This window comes from Anomaloglossus baeobatrachus, chromosome 3 (assembly GCF_048569485.1).
Source record: "Anomaloglossus baeobatrachus isolate aAnoBae1 chromosome 3, aAnoBae1.hap1, whole genome shotgun sequence".
In the NCBI taxonomy this organism is placed as follows: Eukaryota; Metazoa; Chordata; class Amphibia; order Anura; family Aromobatidae; genus Anomaloglossus; species Anomaloglossus baeobatrachus.
The window spans coordinates 528,293,367-528,313,878 of record NC_134355.1 but is presented as its reverse complement, the minus strand read 5'-3'; the positions used below and the strand labels follow the sequence as shown (position 1 = coordinate 528,313,878).

At 48.8% G+C, this 20,512-nt stretch overlaps 1 protein-coding gene across 1 annotated transcript in view; it reads left to right on the top strand.

The window, feature by feature from the left end:
• Positions 1-20,512, top strand: part of ATR (ATR checkpoint kinase) — a 264,456-nt gene that overhangs the window by 301 nt on the left and 243,643 nt on the right. Inside the window, exons 2-3 of the mRNA XM_075340780.1 lie at positions 4,694-4,785; positions 17,027-17,176. Of these exons, the coding sequence (XP_075196895.1) occupies positions 4,694-4,785; positions 17,027-17,176 (242 nt within the window). The remainder of the gene's footprint in view (positions 1-4,693; positions 4,786-17,026; positions 17,177-20,512) is intronic.

Genomic DNA, 20,512 nt, shown 5'->3' with positions numbered 1-20,512 from the left:
CTCCGCATACTGTACTGTGAGACGTGACAGCCTTGTGTATCTGGTCTGGAGATCCCTAAACACCGGGCTTTAGCTCTGTGGCCCCTGACACTTGTAAAGAGCGTGAAAATAGGTGTCACATCCAGACATGCGCTCCTCCCCAGAGCAGCTCTCTGCGGAATCTCCAGTGTGGCTCCTGGTCCTTGGTTACTGGCAGAAATCATGTGACCCTGTGTGGCTAATCAGTGCACTCAGTCGTGAGGCGCCGTCCTGATGGCCGTTGCTGGCATTGATGCGGTGGTACAACACATGGCTGCCACAGCCTCGGCACAGGGATACAAGAGGGGATTCGGTTTCATTTGTAACATTGGCTGTAGTTTTTTTGGGAGGAGTAATGATATATTTAATGCCGACCCCAAAACTAACGAAAGCCCCCCCAAAGAATCAGCCCCCGATGTATAGGCCGTGTGCAGAGCTCCGGAGGGGAAATGCCAGTCCAGTAAGGCTATGTTGACATTTCCGTTGTTTTGCATCAGTCACAATCCGCCGCTCTGATAAACAACGTAATCCGTTTGGCGGATTCCGTTGTTTCCCATAGACTTGTATGAGTGGCGGATTGCGACTGATGCCCCTGCGTGAAACGACTGACCATCGGGCGGCAGGAACACACCATGTAACATTTTTTTGAGCTGCGAAATCCCTATGTTTTCACTGCGTATGCTCAAATCTTGTGTTTAATTATTCAAATGAATGTTTCTCGGCGGCTGAACGATCAGCTGATCGCTCTCAAAAGCCGGCGGCCGGGAGATCAGCTGATCGCTCTCAAAAGCCGGCGGCCGGGAGATCAGCTGATCGCTCTCAAAAGCCGGCGGCCGGGAGATCAGCTGATCGCTCTCAAAAGCCGGCGGCCGGGAGATCAGCTGATCGCTCTCAAAAGCCGGCGGCCGGGAGATCAGCTGATCGCTCTCAAAAGCCGGCGGCCGGGAGATCAGCTGATCGCTCTCAAAAGCCGGCGGCCGGGAGATCAGCTGATCGCTCTCAAAAGCCGGCGGCCGGGAGATCAGCTGATCGCTCTCAAAAGCCGGCGGCCGGGAGATCAGCTGATCGCTCTCAAAAGCCGGCGGCCGGGAGATCAGCTGATCGCTCTCAAAAGCCGGCGGCCGGGAGATCAGCTGATCGCTCTCAAAAGCCGGCGGCCGGGAGATCAGCTGATCGCTCTCAAAAGCCGGCGGCCGGGAGATCAGCTGATCGCTCTCAAAAGCCGGCGGCCGGGAGATCAGCTGATCGCTCTCAAAAGCCGGCGGCCGGGAGATCAGCTGATCGCTCTCAAAAGCCGGCGGCCGGGAGATCAGCTGATCGCTCTCAAAAGCCGGCGGCCGGGAGATCAGCTGATCGCTCTCAAAAGCCGGCGGCCGGGAGATCAGCTGATCGCTCTCAAACGCCGGCGGCCGGGAGATCAGCTGATCGCTCTCAAACGCCGGCGGCCGGGAGATCAGCTGATCGCTCTCAAAAGCCGGCGGCCGGGAGATCAGCTGATCGCTCTCAAACGCCGGCGGCCGGGAGATCAGCTGATTGTTCTCAAAAGCCGGCGGCCGGGAGATCAGCTGATTGCTCTCAAAAGCCGGCGGCCGGGAGATCAGCTGATTGCTCTCAAAAGCCGGCGGCCGGGAGATCAGCTGATTGCTCTCAAAAGCCGGCGGCCGGGAGATCAGCTGATCGCTCTCAAAAGCCGGCGGCCGGGAGATCAGCTGATCGTTCTCTCTCTCCCGTTTTACAATGGAATCCGCTTTATCATGACAATAAATTCCAATTCTTGTCATCCGTTGTACAACGCATCAGTCACAAGCATCAAGCAACGCATGTGACTGATGCAAAACAACGGAAATGTGAACCTCTAGCCTAAAGCACTAATGGAAGAAAATAAAACCAGACCGTATCCTCCTCCCCAGTCCAGCGCCTGCAGTCTGCCACTGCTGGGGTCTGGGTGTTGTGACATATCACCGCTGCAGCCAATCGCTGACCTCAGTGGCTCTGTCACTGTAGAAGGAATCAGCCAGAGACAGGAGCAGCGGTGGAGCCGGTGTGTGTCATTGTCTGCAGTGTTGTCACGTCCACAGCTCTGCAGTCACTGAGCTCAGAGCGCTTTGTGCTGTCTTCATGGGCAAGAGCTGCTGGACTCATTTGTCTGCAGCGCTGTCGAGTTGACATATTCGTTGCAGACAGTAACAGATATTGGGACTAGAGGAAGAAATGCAGCGCCAGACCCAGGGAGGGGGAGTAAAGCACAGGTTTTTGGATTTTTTTTTTTTACCACTAACAGAACTTATAGGAAAAAACTTTTATGAAAGGAGACAGCTCCTTTAGGCCTCATTCAGACGTCCGTGATATTTAACTTATACAAAAAATAGTCCAAGTGTCATCAGTGGATTTCAGTGTCAGTTTCTACCACCAGTGAAAACATAAATAAAATGACAAATCTTCTCCGATTCATTACAGCGTCAATCATGGACATCACACAGATTGTACACTGATTCCATCCGTGTGGTCTCCGTGATCTTCATGAACCCATAGATTTGTATGGGAGATTTTCATCTGTGATGCCAAGTCAAAACGGACATGTGTCAGTGACATTTTGGGAACACACAATCAGCCTAAAAAATCAGACATATGAACAGACCCATATACTAGAACTGGTGTGTGTCCTATCCAGGAAACACAGACGTCTGACTGGAGCATTGCAATTAAAAAGTAAGAAAAACAACGGCTGCTTCTTAAAGAGGTTGTGTGATCTAAAATAAGTCTGCAGTCCCTCCATGTGTCACTCTGTGTGGCTGCAGACGTATGGATCCTCATATTGTACACTCTGCACTGCGACGATTCCCCAGTTTCTGAGCCGGGAACGGCAGGATACATACTCCTGGCCACAACCCGACTGGTGGGTGCAGCCTCACTCAATACAAATGTATAGAATGGGCGTGTCTGATTAGTCAAGAGGCCGTGTAGTGGGTGCACCCTCGCTCAATACACTTCTATGGAGTGAGACTGCACCCACTACTCAGGTTCTGGCTGGGAACATGCATATTGCACAATTGCCTGCACATGAATGCCGTTCCCAGCTCAGAAACCACTGCGAGGATTCATAAGTCTGAAGTCACGTAGAGTGACACTTAGGCCGGGGCCACCCGGGGCACTACTGCAATGCTCGCGTGACACTCGGCTCGTGCTGGCAGCACAGCAGAAGCCGAGTGTCATGCTAGTATCCATGTGACTGAGGTCCGACTGTGCGAGCGGACCTCAGCTGCGGGGGACGGGCCGGCATGGAGGAGGGGAGGGAGGGATTTCTCTCCCTCTCTCCTCCGTAGCCGGCTATTGCTATTCTCGCCCTGCACGCGCGGTACACCTGTGTACCGCGACTGCAGTGTGATTTTTCTCTCGCCCCATACACTTGACACAGCATGCTGCGATTATTTTCTCGGTCCGAGTAGGGCTGAGAAAATAATCGCTCATGGGTGCTGACACACCGGCTAATATTGGTCCGAGTGGAAAGAGATGTTTTATCGCACTCCACTCACACCGATTTTCTCACCGTGTAGCTTAGGCCATAGAGTGACTGCAGACATCATTTAGACTGGACAAACCTTTAAAGTGGTTTTCCCCTTTCAGACAATGTTCTGCACAGACTGCAGTCTGTTATAAAGCAGTAAACCTACTGTCATCATCTTTCCTGGATCCACTGGCTAGTGTGTGGCGCTGCTACCAGTGTCTGGCATTGGCTATGGCATGGATGTCACGTCGATAGTGCAACAGCTGATCTAAAGGTGGAGACCCGAACTGCCCAATTAGTGACTTCCATTGGGGTTCAAGTCACGTACGGGTCCCAAACCAAACTTTTTCAACAGTCCGGCTGAACCCGCCAAACCAAATTTCCATGGTTCAGCTCATCTCTAATAGGTACACCTTCCAGCAGGACAACGACCCTAAATATAATGCAAGAGCTACAATTAATGGTTTAGATCAGGGGTCTTAAATACGTGGGCCACATGCGGCCTGCAGGCACGTAGACCCTGATGATCATGGATTTAGTACAGGCGGTACTCCTTGGAATCTATCACGACTTTCTGTTCTGTTAGGCACTCCTACTAATCTGACATTATATCCTCGTTAGTGATTTTCTTAGTCATTCGCCTTGGCCCATAGTTTTGGTATTGACTGCCTACGAATGTGCTTGCATATCGCAGGGCACAGGCGGTCGAGCATCCTTCAGATCACCTTCTCCACAGCTGCTCTGCGTTCCACCGCCTTTTTTTAAATTGTGACGCATAATATTTTCTCTTATATACCTTATCTGGCTACTCAGGGAAGTGTATAACATTTATTTACTGCTTTCACAACATCCAGCATCACAATTTCCAAGTTGTAATCTGACACACGTGCATTCTTCATAGTGATTAGATACATGGCCAAGGCCAACCCTGGTGTACATGTTTGGACAAAAAAACCCTTCTATGTAGGCCATTCGTGGTGATATGATAGGAATACGGTAATTCTTTTATCACTTTTTCTAAATAGATTCTTTTTTTTCTTTCTATACTTTGTGATTTTTCCTAGAGAGGACATTTAGACTGTTTTGTCACTAATCCATACAAGTTTGTATTTTTCCTTTTGCTGCTGTGTACATTTTACAGTACATGACCTGCTATGTGTCTTGTTTCAGCGCCAGCTCAGACTCTTATGAGACAGTAGTTCAGAAACCAAGACAGATTTTGTGCCAGTTCATAGACCGGATCCTTACAGACGTAGATGTTGGTAAGTGATGTTTTATTCAGATGTGCTTCTTTTTCTGTATAATATTGACTATTGAAACTAAATGCCCTTAGCCGTTTGTGCCTCCTGGTTTGACCACAGGAATGGTTACATTAGAAATGTCAGTGAAGGTGGTATGGTGTGGCCATGGAGGAGTGAGGTCACATTTCTATGGCCAACTGCTCTATTCATCTCTTCTGCGGGGTCTGAAGTCTGGTAATACCAGAAAAGAGAACGGATTCATGTTCTGCCACTTCAGTCTCCTTGCCAGCTACACAGAAACATCACTTTCTATCCTCTAGAACAGGTCCAAAGTTATCAGTAAGAGTTGCATGTATTAACGGAGTTAAGGCCCCGTCACACTAAGCAACATCGCTAGCAACGTCGCTGCTAACGAACAACTTTTGTGACGTTGCTAGCGATGTTGTTGTGTGTGACATCCAGCAACAACCTGGCCGCTGCTGTGAGGTCGTTGGTTGTTGCTGAATGTCCTGGGCCATTTTTTAGTTGTTGCTGTCCCACTGTGAAGCACAGATCGCTGTGTGTGACAGCGAGACAGCAACAACTAAATGTGCAGGCAGCAGGAGCCGGCTTCTGCGGAGGCTGGTAACCAATGTAAACATCGGGTAACCAAGAAGCCCTGTCCTTGGTTACCCGATATTTACCTTTGATACCAGCCTCCGCCGCTCTCACTGCCTGTGATGCCGGCTCCTGCTCTGTGCACATGTAGCTGCAGCACACATCGGGTTAATTAACCCGATGTGTGCTGTAACTAGGAGAGCAAGGAGCCAGCGCTAAGCATTGTGCGCTGCTCCCTGCTCTGTGCACATTTAGCTGCAGCACACATCGGGTAATTAACCCGATGTGTGCTGTAACTAGGAGAGCAGGGAGCCAGCGCTCAGTGTGCGCTGCTCTCTGCACGTGTAGCTGCGTGCCGTGGTAACCAAGGTAAATATCGGGTTGGTTACCCGATATTTACCTTAGTTACCAAGCGCAGCATCTTCCACGCGGCGCTGGGGGCTTGTCACTGGTTGCTGGTGAGCTCACCAGCAACTTGTGTAGCGACGCTCCAGCGATCCCTGCCAGGTCAGGTTGCTGGTGGGATCGCTGGAGCGTCGCAGTGTGACATCTCACCAGCAACCTCCTAGCAACTTACCAGCGATCCCTATCGTTGTTGGGATCGCTGGTAAGTTGCTTAGTGTGACTGGACCTTTAATCAAGGCTCTCCCCACCTAAAAAGGATCTGGACTCTATTGTGTCCAGAATTGAGCTATCCCATATTTAGGCATATAATGTCATACACAGGGAACAGACTCTCTGCATCTGAAGTGGCCCCTGAGTCCCATGCAAACAGTCTCTACTTTAGGGTACGGTTCCACTTGAGTTTTGCACGGACAAGTGCAATCCAATAAAACATCAGACTGCGCTCGCACCAATGCACAACTATGGGGCAGAGTCCATCTGCAATTGATTTCTCATGCCATAGCTGAATCGCAGCATGCTGCGTTTGGCAGCGAGTCTCGGCTCATGCACCCTCCATACAAGTCTATGGGAATATGTGAAACATCGCACTGCACTCACATGTAATCCGAGTGCAGTGTGATGTACGGCGAGACAGGCAGCGGAACGGAGAGTTCTCCCTCTTTTTCACAGCTGTGATATAATCACATGATCGCATCACAGTCGCATGACCCTCGGCTGACACTCACAGCAGATGGTCATTAGCAGATCACTTCCGATGCTCTCGCATCCGAAGTTATATGCAAGTGGGACTGTACCCTTAGAGAAAGACTCAGAGAAATCCCGTGCACAATTACTGGACCTTGATGATTAGGAGAATAGAGGCAGATTCTTTACACTTTGTGCAGAATTATTAGGCAAATGAGTATTTTGATCACATGATACTTTTTATACATGTTGTCCTACTCCAAGCTGTATAGGCTTGAGAGCCAACTACCAATTAAGTAAATCAGGTGATGTGCATCTCTGTAATGAGGAGGGGTGTGGTGTAATAGCATCAACACCCTATATAAGGGGGGCATACTTATTAGGCAACTTCCTTTCCTTTGGCAAAATGGGTCAGAAGAGAGATTTGACGGGCTCTGAAAAGTCCAAAATTGTGAGATGTCTTGCAGAGGGATGCAGCAGTCTTGAAATTGCCAAACTTTTGAAGCGTGATCACCGAATAATGAAGCGTTTCATGGCAAATAACCAACAGGGTTGCAAGAAGCGTGTTGGCAAAAAAGGCACAAAATAACTGCCCATGAATTGAGAAAAATCAAGCGTGAAGCTGCCAAGATGCCATTTGCCACCAGTCTGGCCATATTTCAGAGCTGCAACGTTACTGGAGTATCAAAAAGCACAAGGTGTGCCATACTCAGGGACATGGCCAAGGTAAGGAAGGCTGAAAAACCACCACCTTTGAACAAGAAACATAAGATAAAACGTCAAGACTGGGCCAAGAAATGTCTTAAGACTGATTTTTCAAAGGTTTTATGGATTGATGAAATGAGCGTGACTCTTGATGGGCCAGATGGATGGGCCAGAGGCTGGATCAGTAAATGACAGAGATCTCCACTCCAACTCAGATGCCAGCAAGGTGGAGGTGGGGTACTGTTATGGGCTGGTATCATCAAAGATTAACTTGTGGGACCTTTTCGGGTTGAGGATGGAGTAAAGCTCAACTCCCAGACCTACTGCCAGTTTCTGGGACACAACTTCTTCAAGCAATGGTACAGGAAGAAGTCGGAATCGTTTAAGAAAAACATGATTTTTTATGCAGGACAATGCTCCATCACATGCATCCAACTACTCTACAGCGTGGCTGGCCAGTAAAGGTCTAAAAGATGAAAAAATAATGACATGGCCCCCTTGTTCACCTGATCTGAAGCTCATAGAGAACTGTGGTCCCTCATAAAATGTGAGATCTACAGGGAGGGAAAACAGTACATCTCTCGGAACAGTGTCTGGGAGGCTGTGGTGGCTGCGCACGCAATGTTGATCGTAAACAGATCAAGCAACTGACAGAATCTATGGATGGTAGGCTGTTGAGTGTCATCATAAATAAAGGTGGCTATATTGGTCACTAATTTTTTTTGGTTTTTGCATGTCAGAAATGTTTATTTCTAAATTTTGTGCAGTTATATTGGTTTACCTGGTGAAAATAAACAAGTGAGATGGGAATATATTTGGTTTTTATTAAGTTGCCTAATAATTCTGCACAGTAATAGTTACCTGCACAAGCAGATATCCTCCTAAGATAGCCAAATCTAAAAAAAAAACCCACTCCACCTGCCAAAAATATTAAGCTTTGATATATATGAGTCTTTTGGGTTGATTGAGAACATAGTTGTTGATCAATAATAAAATAAATCCTCTAAAATACAACATATAATAATTCTGCACACGGTGTATGGTACCAATTTTTTTTCTGTGTGGCCCAGACAACCAGCCGAGTTTAAGATCCCTGCCTTAACCCCTTCAGCCCCAAGCCTATTTTGACCCTAAAGACCAGGACATTTTTTGCAATTCTGACCATTGTCACTTTATGAGGTTATAACTCTGGAACGCTTCAACGGATTCCGGTGATTCTGAGATTGTTTTTTCGTGACATATTGGGCTTCTTGTTAGTGGTAAATTTAGGCCGATATTTTTTGCGTTTCTTTGTGAAAAAAACGGAAATTTTGCGAAAATTTTGAAAATTTTGTAATTTTTAAACTTTCAATTTTTATGGTCTAAAACCAACGAGACATATGACACAAAATAATTAATAAATAATATTTCCCACATGTCTACTTTACATCAGAACAATTTTGGGGAAAAAAAAAATTAAGGAAGTTATAGGGGTTCAAAGTTTGAGCAATTTTCTCATTTTTACAACAAAATTTACAAAGCCACTTTTTTTAGGGACTACATCATATTTGAAGCGATTTTGAAAGGTCTACATGACACAAAACACCCAAAAGTGACACCATTCCAAAAACGGCACCCCTCAGGCTACTCAAAACCACATTCAAGAGGGTTATTAACCCTTCAGGTGCTTCACAGTAACTAAAGCAATGTGGAAGGAAAAAATGAACATTTTACTTTTTGCAACAAAAATGTTAATTTAGCCTCAAATATTGCATATTCACAACGGTAGCAGGATTAAATGAACCCCCAACATTTGTTGGGCAATTTCTTCTGAGCACGCAGATACCTCATATGTGGCGAAAAACCACTGTTTGGGCGCACGGCAGGACTCGGAAGGGAAGGAGCGTCATTTGACTTTTTGAACAGAAAATTAGCTGGAATCGTTAGCCGCACCATGTTGCGTTTGGAGAGTCCCTGAGGTGCCGAAACAGTGGAGCTCCCCCACATGTGACCCCATTTTGGAAACTAGACCCCTCATGGAATTTATCTAGATGTTTATAGAACACTTTGATCCTCTGGGGGCTTCACAAAAGTTAATAGAGTTGAGCCGTGAAAATAAATTTTTTTTTTTTTTTTTACCAAAAAAATTGTTACTTCACCCAGGTAGCTTTTTTTTTTTTCACAAGGGTATCAGGAAAAATTGCACCATAAAATGTATTGTGCAATTTCTCCTGAGTACACCGACACCTCATATGTGGTGGAAATCAAATGTTTGGGCGCACAGCAGGGCTCAGAATGCAAGGAGTGTCATTTGACGTTTCAAACGCAAAATTGACTGGGATAATTAGCGTATTTCATGTTGTGTTTGGAGACCCCCTGAGGTGCCGAAACAGTGGAGCTCCCCCACATGTGATCCCATTTTGGAAACTAGACCCCCATGGCATAGAAAAAAAAAGCAGGGGGCACGCACGAATGTTCTGCAAAAAAGGGGGGGGGACTAGGTGGGATGGAAAAAAGAAGTCCTGTCCAATGTCGAGTACGACTGCAGGACGATTGCTGATCAGGTACCTAATTGTTCAAGTTTTTTTTTTTTTTATTTGTGGTGCACAAAAAAAAGCAAAAACTAGAGCAACAATTATGTACCTGATCAGCCAATCGCGTAACTGATCAGCACTTGGCGGCAAGCAGGTGGGGGAGGAGGGGAGGGAGAGGGAGTGGGAGATGCGATTGGGGATAGTTAGAAAAGAGCCACGAACAATGCTTACAGGATGGATCAGAACAGCGGCAGATGGAGGGGGGGGGGGGCAGCGGCATATAAAGGGAGCATCTGTGAATGTGAGACGGCGGCGGCTGGGATAGGGTGGGGGCGGATGGGAGAGGGCGCAGTGGATGCAGGAGCGGCAGAGGATGGGGGGAAGGGGAGTGGGAGGTGGGATTGGGGATAGTTACCCTACAGGATGGATCTAGGCAGCAGGATCACAGGAGATGGAGGCAGCAGATCGGGGAGGGTGAGAGGTGGGAGAGGGAGCGCAGCGCAGATCACGGAGGAGACAGGTGAGCAGAGCACACATCACGGGGGTGAGAGGTGAGGGAGAGCGGACAGCAGATCACGGGGGTGACAGGTGAGGGAGCACAGATCACGGGGGTGACAGGTGAGGGAGCACAGATCACGGGGGTGACAGGTGAGGGAGCACGGATCACGGGGGCGACAGGTGAGGGAGCGCAGATCACGGGGGCGACAGGTGAGGGAGCGCAGATCACGGGGGCGACAGGTGAGGGAGCGCAGATCACGGGGGCGACAGGTGAGGGAGCGCAGATCACGGGGGCGACAGGTGAGGGAGCGCAGATCACGGGGGCGACAGGTGAGGGAGCGCAGATCACGGGGGCGACAGGTGAGGGAGCGCAGATCACGGGGGCGACAGGTGAGGGAGCGCAGATCACGGGGGCGACAGGTGAGGGAGCGCAGATCACGGGGGCGACAGGTGAGGGAGCGCAGATCACGGGGGCGACAGGTGAGGGAGCGCAGATCACGGGGGCGACAGGTGAGGGAGCGCAGTTCACGAGGGTTACAGGTGAGGGAGCGCACATCACGGGGGTTACAGGTGAGGGAGCGCACATCACGGGGGTGACAGGGGAGGGAGCGCACATCACGGGGGTGACAGGGGGGGGAGCGCACATCACGGGGGTGACAGGGGAGGGAGCGCACATCACGGGGGCGACAGGTGAGGGAGCGCAGATCACGGGGGCGACAGGTGAGGGAGCGCAGATCACGAGGGTTACAGGGGAGGGAGCGCAGATCACGAGGGTTACAGGTGAGGGAGCGCACATCACGGGGGTTACAGGTGAGGGAGCGCACATCACGGGGGTGACAGGGGAGGGAGCGCACATCACGGGGGTGACAGGGGAGGGAGCGCACATCACGGGGGTGACAGGGGAGGGAGCGCACATCACGGGGGTGACAGGGGAGGGAGCGCACATCACGGGGGTGACAGGGGAGGGAGCGCACATCACGGGGGTGACAGGGGAGGGAGCGCACATCACGGGGGTGACAGGGGAGGGAGCGCACATCACGGGGGTGACAGGGGAGGGAGGGAGCGCACATCACGGGGGTGACAGGGGAGGGAGCGCACATCACGGGGGTGACAGGGGAGGGAGCGCACATCACGGGGGTGACAGGGGAGGGAGCGCACATCACGGGGGTGACAGGGGAGGGAGCGCACATCACGGGGGTGACAGGGGAGGGAGCGCACATCACGGGGGTGACAGGGGAGGGAGCGCACATCACGGGGGTGACAGGGGAGGGAGCGCACATCACGGGGGTGACAGGGGAGGGAGCGCACATCACGGGGGTGACAGGGGAGGGAGCGCACATCACGGGGGTGACAGGAGGGGGCGGGTAGCCGATCACGGGGGTGAGAGGTGGGGGGAGCGGGCAGCACATCACGGAGGGGAGGGGGCGAGCAGCACATAACGTAGGAGAGGGGGCGAGCAGCACATAACGTAGGAGAGGGGGCGCGCAGCACATAACGTAGGGGAGGGGGCGCGCAGCACATAACGGAGGGGAGGGGGCGCGTAGCACATAACGGAGGGGAGGGGGCGCGCAGCACATAACGGAGGAGAGGGAGCGCCCAGCACATAACGGAGGAGAGGGAGCGCGCAGCACATAACGGAGGAGAGGAAGCTCCCAGCACATAACGGAGGAGAGGGAGCGCGCAGCACATAACGGAGGAGAGGGAGCGCGCAGCACATAACGGAGGAGAGGGAGCGGGCAGCACATAACGGAGGAGAGGGAGCGGGCAGCACATAACGGAGGAGAGGGAGCGGGCAGCACATAACGGAGGAGAGGGAGCGGGCAGCACATAACGGAGGAGAGGGAGCGGGCAGCACATAACGGAGGAGAGGGAGCGGGCAGCACATAACGGAGGAGAGGGAGCGGGCAGCACATAACGGAGGAGAGGGAGCGGGCAGCACATAACGGAGGAGAGGGTGCGGGCAGCACATAACGGAGGAGAGGGTGCGGGCAGCACATAACGGAGGAGAGGGTGCGGGCAGCACATAACAGAGGATAGGGGGCGGGCAGCCGATCACGAGGGGGAGGGGCGGGGCAGCACATAACGGAGGAGAGGGGGCGGGGCAGCCGATCACGAGGGGGAGGGGCCGGGCAGCAGATCGGGGGGAGCGGTAGCACTGTGGCAGATGGAGGGTGGCGGCGGCGGATCGGGAGGCTTTTCGCCAGTTTCATACAGTGCAATGGCAGCGCGGCAACTTCCGGGTCCCATGCTCCGGTCACATAACAGCATGGGACCGGAGCTTGTCGCCCTGCCATTGCACTGTATACACTCACTGTGCTGGCGTGCTGCAGGGACCGACAAGTGAATCTGATGGGGGCGGTCACCGGCAACAGGTCCACTGTGATTGGAGAGATCGGTCACTAGGCTGATCTCTCCAATCAGAGCTACTGGAGCTGGGGGAGGGTGATCCAGTGAGGTCACCCAGCTCCAGCCAATGGCCAGTGCTACAGCTGCACTGGTCAGGGCTGGATTTCAATGTTTCAGTCACTTTAAATGGCTGGAACATTACAGTGGCTGTGATTGGTTGAGCGGTGTTCGTCAGACAATCACAGCCTCCGTAGGTCCAGGGAGGAGGCACCACCCCTCCTGAGGTCAGGTACAGGTCTCCTCCTCCACAAATCTGTGGTTTGTGTTAACCGATCGCAGTTACCGTGGGCTCCGGTGACGCTATTCCGCCATGACGGAAAGATCCGTCCTTGGTCTTTAAGGCCCAGGGCACCATGACGGATCTTTCCGTCCATGGTTGTGAAGGGGTTAAAGTTACCTGAGACATGGATGAAACCCCCCTTAGAATCATCTATTGTGGAGTCTAATGCAACATTAAAAATCGTCCCTTTGCAGAATTATTAGGCAACTTAATAAAAGCAAATATATTCCCATCACACTTGTTTATTTTCACATGTCAGAAATTTTTATTTCTAAATTTTGTGCAGTTATATTTTTTTACCAACCAATATAACTGCACAAAATTTAGAAATAAAAATTTCTGACATGCAAAAAGAAAACCCCAAAAAATTAGTGACCAATATAGCTACCTTTTCTTTATGATGACACTCAACAGCCTACCATCCATAGATTCTGTCAGTTGCTTGATCTGTTTACGATCAACATTGCGTGCAGCAGCCACCACAGCCTCCCAGACACTGTTTTCCCTCCCTGTAGATCTCACATTTTATGAGGGACCACAGGTTCTCTATGGGGTTCAGATCAGGTGAACAAGGGGGCCATGTCATTATTTTTCATCTTTTAGACCTTTACTGGCCAGCCACGCTGTGGAGTAGTTGGATGCATGTGATGGAGCATTGTCCTGCATGAAAATCATGTATTTCTTGAACGATACCGACTTCTTCCTGTACCACTGCTTGAATAAGTTATCTTCCAGAAACTGGCAGTAGGTCTGGGAGTTGAGCTTCATTCCATTCTCAACCCGAAATGGTACCACAAGTTAATCTTTGATGATACCATCATGAGTCGGAGTGGAGCTTTCTGCCCTTTACTGATCAGCCTCTGGCCCATCCATCTGGCCCATCAAGAGTCACTCTCATTTCATCAGTCCATAAAAGCTTTGAAAAATCAGTCTTAAGATATTTCTTGGCCCAGTCTTGACGTTTTCTCTTATGTTTTTCAGCCTTCCTTAACTTGGCCCTGTCCCTGAGTATGGCACATCTTGTGCTTTTTGATACTCCAGTAACGTTGCAGCTCTGAAATATGGCCAAACTGGTGGCAAATGGCATCTTGGCAGCTTCACGCTTGATTTTCCTCAATTCATGGGCAGTTATTTTGCGCCTTTTTTGCCCAACACACTTCTTGCGACCCTGTTGGCTATTTGCCATGGAACGCTTGATTGTTCGGTGATCATGCTTCAAAAGTTTGGCAATTTCAAGACTGACTCCGCAAGACATCTCACAATTTTGGACTTTTCAGAGCCCGTCAAATCTCTCTTCTGACCCATTTTGCCAAAGGAAAGGAAGTTGCTTAATAATTAAGCACACCTTATATAGGATGTTGATGTCATTACACCACACCCCTCCTCATTACAGAGATGCACATCACCTGATTTACTTAATTGGTAGTTGGCTCTCAAGCCTCTACAGCTTGGAGTAGGACAACATGTATAAAAAGTATCATGTGATCAAAATACTCATTTGCCTAATAATTCTGCGCACAGTGTATATTTTTTTCTCTACACCTTTGGATCCCTGTTTTTAAACATTTTTTTACATGTTTATTTTAACAAACGTGCTCTTTTTTTTTGTTATATATAATTAGAAAAAAACCAGAATGAAACAGGGGTTCCCTTGCTGGTTTCCCACGCTGGTACTAACCTGACTTCAAACCATACTGGCAGCACCTTTACAATGTGGACATGTGCGTATCTGGATGGTGTATAAATATGAGAAAAAATTCCAGCCGCACACAGTGAAAAACCAAAATAAATTCTACCTTATACATAAATGGAGGTATTTGGAATATTATAATGGCCATTGTAATACCGGCCCAGCGCCCCTTCACTGCAACCTCCTTTGCTGGGTCCTACACTAAACTGCATCTTCTCTGGGTTTTCAAAACCTACAAGATCAGCTGGTGAACAAAAAGGAGGCTAATGAAGCGGCCAGGAGCTGGGGTGCAAATCCAGCAAACAGAGCACCACTCCCTGTTATGTGCATTAAACAATAGAAAAAAAACAGAATTAAACAGGGGTTCCCTTGCTGGTTTCCCAAGCTGGTACTAACCTGACTTCAAACCGTACTGGTAGCATCTTTACAATGTGAACAGGTGCGTATCTGGGTGATATGTATAAACATTGTATAATGCATTGTATAATGCATATAACAGGGAGTGGTGCTCTGTTTGCTGGATTTGCACCCCAGCTCCTGGCCACTTCATTAGCCTCCTTTTTGTTCACCAGCTGATCTTGTAGGTTTTTAAAACCCAGAGAAGATGCAGTGTAGTGTAGGACCCAGCAAAGGAGGTTGCCATGAAGGGGCGCTGGGCTGGTATTACAATGGCCATTATAAGCTAAATACCTCCATTTATGTATAAGGTAGAATTTATTTTGTTTTTTCACAATTTTTGATGGTAAAAAAACCTTCTGCAGTAGTGTACCCATCCTTGTCCGCATCCTGTAGTAATGTGCCTATTCTGTAGTAATGGGCCCATCCTGTAGTAATGTGCCCCATCCTGGTCTCCATCCTGTAGTAATGTGCCCATCCTTGTCCCCATTTACAAATGTACCCCATCGTCGTCCCCATCCTGTAGTAATGTGCCCTCTCCTGTATTAACGTGCCCCAGCCTTGTCCCCTTTTACTAATGTGCCCCATCCTTGTCCCTATCCTGTAGTAATGTGCCCCATCCTGTAGTAATGTGCCCAACCTTGTCTCATTCTACACACATACACACTAGCAATGTCCCATCCTGGTCTCCTTTTGTGCCATTCCACACACACACACACACACACACACACACACACACACACACACACACACACACACACCATTCTTCTCACATGTCCTCTGTTCCCTCGGCATCCTCTTTTCTGCTTCATGGGGCCGGCAGGCACAAGCGTCTCTTAGCGATCGTGGCCGCTGTCAGCGCTTCATCTAAAACTCAGACGAATGTTTTGCAGCTGCTGTGCAGAGTCAAGCTATCTTTGCACTATTCCAATGGCAGCCGCTGGCCAATCAGATGCAAGCAGGTGGCGTCATGTGCATCAGCTGCTTGCCTCTGATTGGCCAGCGGCTGCCACTGGAATAGCGCAGAGAGAGCTTGACTCTGCGTAGAACATTCATCTGAAATAAAACAGTGAGCAGTGACGGCTGCGGCCCCTCCATCGGCGCTCTCAGAGCCGCGATCGTCAAGGGGGGGTACGTACCTGCGGGCCGCGTGTTTGAGACCTCTGCTTTAAAGTGTATCAGAGAGGGATTTCATGAACACCAATTGATTAACAGTTGGTGGCTTCTGCATCCCTCAGACAGACATTCCACATATTACTCTTCGGTTTATGACACTCATTCTCGTTTAGACTATTTTTTTTAATAGAGTGACCTACGTTTCCTAATAGATGTCTCTGTTGAAGGTTATGTCCTTCTCAGACCAAGCCTTGGTATTCGTTTCTCTCTCTTTAACTAACTCCATTCCCAGACAATGGCAATGGAAATTAAATACCCGAATGTTGTCCAAGAGTTCCAAATCACACTAACTATTTTACTATTAATGCTACTGAGAATATTTACCCCAAATATGAGCAAGGAAGCCCACAAACATGTGGTCAGGGGATCTTTATGAACCCCTTCACCCCTGGGCAATTTTCCGTTTTCATTTTTTCCTCCCTTTCTTCCAAGAGTCATAATTTTTTTATTTTTCCGTCAGTATAGCCATATGAGGGCTTGTTTTTTGCGAGACAAGTTGTTCTTTTGAACGACACCATTCATTCTGCCTGATAGTGCTGGAAAGCAGGCAAAAAAAAATCCAAGTACGGTGAAATTGAAAAAAAATATGCAATTCTACACTTGATTTCTGCTTTCACCAGGAGCAAAAAAGAAAAAAAAGAGCACCTTTTGATTTTTACACAGAATTTATCTACCCGCTTGTAGCATCTTGAAGAATTTGGCACAATAGATTGAAGAATTTGGCACAATAGAGGCAAAGAATGCCAAAAGGCAAAAAACATAAATTACTTAAAAAAAAACCCCCGCAGAAATGATGAATTGCTGCCTGAATCTGGTAAAAACAAAATCTAAATAATTAGGAGAGAGTGCTGCATAAACTCACATGATGTCTGGTCTCATCCATTAATTGTATTTTGTCTTTTCTTTCTTTAGTTGCTGTGGAGCTGTCAAAAAATACTGATTCTCAACCAAGTTCAGTGATGTTGCTGGATTTCATTCAGCAGATCATGAAGTCATCCCCTCGTATGTTTGTCAATTCCATCAGTGGCTCTCAATCTAATGAGGCAGATCAGAGCTGTATCGGTAGGTTGCTGATATAGACCTCAAACTATTATTACTAATTTATACACTGACAAGCAAAACAGTAACAATGTTTTGAACTTTTGATTTTCAGGCTCCATATCTTATAATCCACTACAGCTTTGAGCTTGAGACTACCTTCATTTTATAGATAATCATCTTGGCTATCTCATACATAAATTTGGCTTATAACTATTTAGCATATGATTAGTTATGCAGATTCTTGTCATGTCACTTCATTGTTACGGTTTTGCTCCTCAAAATCTAAATTTAAAATTTTTATTACTTTGTTACTATTTTGTAAATCACGTGTGTTGCATAGTGCTTTCATGAACGTCTGTGATCTCACTATTATGACGCAGACGAGCCATTTCCACTGCCGTGTGTGTCGTACCAGAACTGTTAGACATTGCGATGGGCCAACTTGTTGACTCCAATTGGATGGATGGACTTAATTTCATATTCTTCCATCTGTGATGGTGGTCATGTGGTGCCCCTGCGGCTTTCGGCGCCAAAGGGTACTGCACCTCCATTAGGGATGTAGTACTTATCCCGGGTCCAGGGAAGGTCGATACCGGTTTCCACTCACATAAACATACAGTAACAGTGGGTTGCCCTCCGCAATGGGGAACGAGCCAGGGTTGGGTCACAGTAGGGGGCCACTACAGCGGTGGGTTTACAGGACACCACCGCACCAGGGCTCCCCAATCCACTGGAACCGGGGACTCAAGGTCAGAGAAAAGCAACCACGTGGGGGAGTCAGGAGCACACAGTGGGAAGAGCAGGTTGATCTAATGAGAGTAGTGAACCAGCTGGGGGCAACAGCTCAGAACGCACAACACAACTACAGCAGAGAGAGAGAACAGCTTCAGACACAGAGCAGAGCGGACGTGCCGCGAGCAGCTCTGTGGGACAGGGCGTTCAACACGGTCGCTGGGAAGAAGGTGGCGGCTGCTTCTACAGGACCGGCGCTGTCGGGATCCAGAATCCAAAGGCAGATATACTTCACGTTATCTACCAACTCTGCAAGGGTCGCGGGGAAAGGCTAGAACAGTCACCAGACCTGTCCCAACGAGTCTGCTGCCAAATAGCATATAGGATCCGGGGTTGAGGACCAGCCCCACAATGGAACCGCGCTATCAGTATACAGAACGGGACACTTTACTGACACCGGGACTCTCAAGTGCTTCACGCTACGGGGGTCCGATACTTAGCCCATCAAAGGAGAAAAGGGCTCACAGGCTGACACACACACCGGACTTGACCTTTCACGGATCCGTGATCGGCTGGAGCCCATCGTTGCGGAGACCGATACTCTGGTACTAAATGACTTGTGAGTAAAAAGACCTGGAACCACATCCCCTGTCTCTGCCTCTCCTTTACCGGTGCCAACGGGGACTATCACCATCCCCGCCATCCTCCCCGCGGTAATCCCGCTTTGCCTGTGGGGAGCGACACCATCCCGGCTGCACCCGACATCTGCCCCGGTGAGAGACCCTGCAGTGACAGCCCTCATCCCTGGCCATGTACCACAGGTGGCATCACGATCCTAAAAGACTTTCCTATCCTCCGACTACTACCTCCATCCTCCCTGCCTCCTTCCAATCCTCCATCCTGTACGCCTCGGGGTAACGGAACCGGGCCATTCCGTGACAACACAGAAGGATCTGCACCCCCGGCCTGATGAGGAGTAGGTTAAAACACCTGCCCTGTGGGGAGCTACACTCACATGATGCAGTTTGGTAATTTTCTTGACCAAGAGACTGCTATTGATGAACTGGATGATGCTGTGTCTCAAAACTATTTAGCATATTACATAGTTGCAAGTCAAATTTATGTATGAGATAGCCAAGACGATTGTCTATAAAATTAAGGTAATCTCACTGTCAAAGTGGTTGGTGATATATGGAGCCTGAAAATCAAAAGTTGAAAACATTGTTACCCTTTTGCTCGTCAGTGTAGCTTTCACTGTCTAAAATAATAAAATATTGTCTGAAAGCACTTTAAATGTGTTCCAGTCAGCAGTCTATGGCTCGGCCCACACAGTAATTTTTGATATTGCATGTGATATTGCCATAAGTTTAAAGCACCACTCCAGTGTTTTTTTTTTGTATTTCTCTGCTGGAGTGGTGCTTTAAATCTAGGTCCCCTCCCCCTGTCTTATATTCTCTTTCCAGCGTCTTCATCTGTTATAAGCTTTGCTCCTGTCGGTGTCCGACGATTTGTGACTTTCCGCTTGCTCCAGTGTTCGCTGGAGCCCGCCAGAGGTCACAACTCTGAGAGCCTCGTTTGTCCTGCAGCGTGTTCATTCTCATATGTCCTTACAGTTCCACATAGGCCTGAGCGATTCACCACCACTCAGCTCAACCTGACATCACAGTCCTCTCTGAGGCTCCGCGTCATGTTCCTCTCCTGTAGAGATTGTGCCAACATGACTGACCAGGCTAATCGCCTCCTGAATCTTCTGGATCTGCCACCCAGGACTATCTATTCAACTCGCGTACTGTTTCTTCTAGGCCCGTCCCTTCTTGAGTGATAAGCCATTAAGGGCCGAACTGCTGAGCGTCTCCCTTAGACATCAGTCTCGCGGTCACTCACTTACTCAGTGGATTCAGACTCGACTCCAGTCACTCTGTAGTGTAGATGGCTATTTTCTCTGCTCAGAATCTCGCTTTCATGCCTCTTGGTCTCCTCTCCTGTTACAGGTCACCTATACTATGCGGCTCTGCTGCTCTTCAGACCCGAAGTCTGTTTCTGTCACAGGCTGGGCCCTAACTGACGTTACCACAGAAACCGTTTCTCTCCCTGAGCACTAGCTCCTCCCCGATAGGCTAGCCAAACTGTCTGTTGCCGGGCAGATTTAACCTTTCAGCTGCATACCTATAATACCGGACAAAAAAACAGGGACCCAGGGCAAATCACATGACATAGAATTGCAACTTCAAAGAATATGAAGGCACAGAAAAGAAAAGTCTTTAATTTTTGCAATGTTGTGAACAAACCATCCCATGAAGCCAAAATCATGCTATATAAATATTTATTGAAATGATGCTTCAAGACAGTAAATTTTAAACAACAAATCAAACAGATGGGTAAAGTACAAAAGGGGAATAGAAAAGACCCCACATGCCCCTGGATAGATGTTCAAAATATATAAAATAGGATGAATCTATTCATAAAAGAGGTAGAAAGACAGGTGCAAAGTTACCCTAGTTACCCTAGTAAAACAGTCCAGTCGTAGTAATGAGACCTCAAAATGAACACTCGCCCATATTAATGTAATGACAGACCAGGGTTGCACGTGGGGACCAACGTCCCGACACGTGTTTCACGTCTCCT